Below are 1,917 nucleotides of genomic sequence, written 5' to 3'. Positions count from 1 at the left end.
TCGATTGCGCATAATTTTGAAGTTTGTCAATATGGAACAATTTTATTCCGAAAAAAATCGTGAATTATCTTTTCGATCTCCCTGTATCAGCGAGAAACGTGTTGCTGCAACCGGTGCCTCGAGTGTCGCCTGCAGCTAGTATGGCACGAGAAAGAGCGACGGCATCGCTGCAAACGACGACGCCACAGCCATCGTCGTAAACTCGACGTGGTTCTTGCTTGCCGTTGCCGTTGCGCTGCAACCGGAGGGAGGGCGGAAGCTGGTTGACGCAGTGGGAGACACAGCCACCTGGGAAATACCCTTTAATGCCCGCAAAGCTGCCTCACTCTCGTACATCTCCCTGCCCCGTGCTCTCACGGCATTTTCATCCCCCTTTCCCTTCCTTCGCCCTCGCCCCTTGTTGTTCACCTTTTACTCTTTGCCATCTTCTTCCTTTCTTCCATGTACCTTTCTCTTTCTCTGTCCCCTCTTCTTGCTTCCGGCTGTTTTCTACACTTTGTATTATACCGTCCCTTTCGCTTTCTCTTCTATCTTTTGTTTTCTATTTCTCTTCCTCTATTCGAGATATGGATCAACTTATAAATATTTTTAAAGTTCTCTTATTATATTTGAGTAATTGTAATTAAAATATATATTCAAAAAAAAATCTAATCATAATAAAGATACAGTATATATTATTGTAAGATATCAATTAAAATTTTTTTTATTGTTTATTAAAACGGTCACACATGAGATAGTATTACAATTTTTGGAAATGGATAAATTAGCTAAAATTTGTATATTTGGTTTAAATATATATAAGTTAAGTCTATGCTAAACATATTGCATATAACGATAAAAATAATAAACTATAGTTTCGATTGCCGCCGAAATGAAGGAACAAATGTTTAATGCCACGCAAGTCGGCAGAAAATGAAGGATAGTTTCGCTGTCTGTCGTAAAACGGGAAAAAGTAAAAAAGAGGAACTCGCAAACTATAAGTTTTACACCATCTGTTCGGACGGAGTTTCAGTTAACGGTTATACTTGGATACCATAAAATACTGTAGAACTATCTAGAAATTAGATGACTTTGTTCCACGCCAGTTTTAAGGTCGGATAAGAGAAATTGCCGATCGAATAATTAAGCTAAAACCAATCGACGTCGATTTGTAACATGCTTTTCTAATTCCACCTGAAAATAATTGAATCAAACACTATATAAAATATAAGAAAATATAGGAACGGAAGATTTAATAATGTCAACGATTACAAGAGTCTTTTCTCATGCAAATCGTTGCCACAATGACTTTTAGGATTTATTTCTATCTATTCATTATGTTCTCTCCACTGCGCTCAAAATTCGTTCATAATATGCACGTCGCCAACAACTTTTATATAAAAAAACCGCGTTTGTCCTGCGTCGTTCATCTCTCACCTTGTAATCGCCTTTTTCGACGCGTCTGTCATCAGTCCTTCTTCTTCCACTTGCTCTTCTTTCCAGCCTGGCTTCCGGCTTTTCCTTTGACGGCGCTAAGCAACGACAGCAGCAGCTTGATCAACCGGAAGAAGATGTAGATGAGTGCTGTGGAGACGATAATCAAAACGAGCGCGACGTCGATGAGATGATACTGGTACCAAAGTAGATCCGCGCCCTCGCTACGCAAGTAAGAATTGCCATTGCCCCGAGCGATGTATTCCGTCCACCATACCGCCGTCTCCAACGGCGTGGCAGGTCGATCACGGTAAGCTTTCGAAAGCCTCTGGGCGTTCTCACGGTAACTGAAAGCAGGAGAGGATACATCGCTGAAGTATACTTGAGATATCGTACACATTTTTCATTTTTCCAAGATAGAGAAAAATTATTTTTATCGCTTTATTTTATTTCCTTATTGCTCCTTCGATATGTAATTAGGAAGAAGCTATATATAATATATAT

General features: G+C 39.6%; 1 protein-coding gene across 1 annotated transcript in view; it reads right to left on the bottom strand.

The window, feature by feature from the left end:
- Positions 1 to 687: 687 nt before the first annotated feature.
- Positions 688 to 1,917, bottom strand: part of LOC115238881 (UDP-glucuronosyltransferase 2C1-like) — a 44,714-nt gene continuing 43,484 nt past the window's right edge. The window contains exons 4-5 of the mRNA XM_029813027.1: positions 1,417 to 1,760; positions 688 to 1,173 (exon numbers count right to left, since the gene is read on the bottom strand). Coding sequence (XP_029668887.1) covers positions 1,448 to 1,760 — 313 coding nt within the window. The 3' untranslated portion in view covers positions 688 to 1,173; positions 1,417 to 1,447. The remainder of the gene's footprint in view (positions 1,174 to 1,416; positions 1,761 to 1,917) is intronic.

The sequence above is a fragment of the Formica exsecta genome, unplaced genomic scaffold, assembly GCF_003651465.1.
Source record: "Formica exsecta isolate Colony F162 unplaced genomic scaffold, ASM365146v1 scaffold1159, whole genome shotgun sequence".
NCBI classification, from domain to species: Eukaryota; Metazoa; Arthropoda; class Insecta; order Hymenoptera; family Formicidae; genus Formica; species Formica exsecta.
This window is presented reverse-complemented; position numbering and strand designations above follow the sequence as displayed.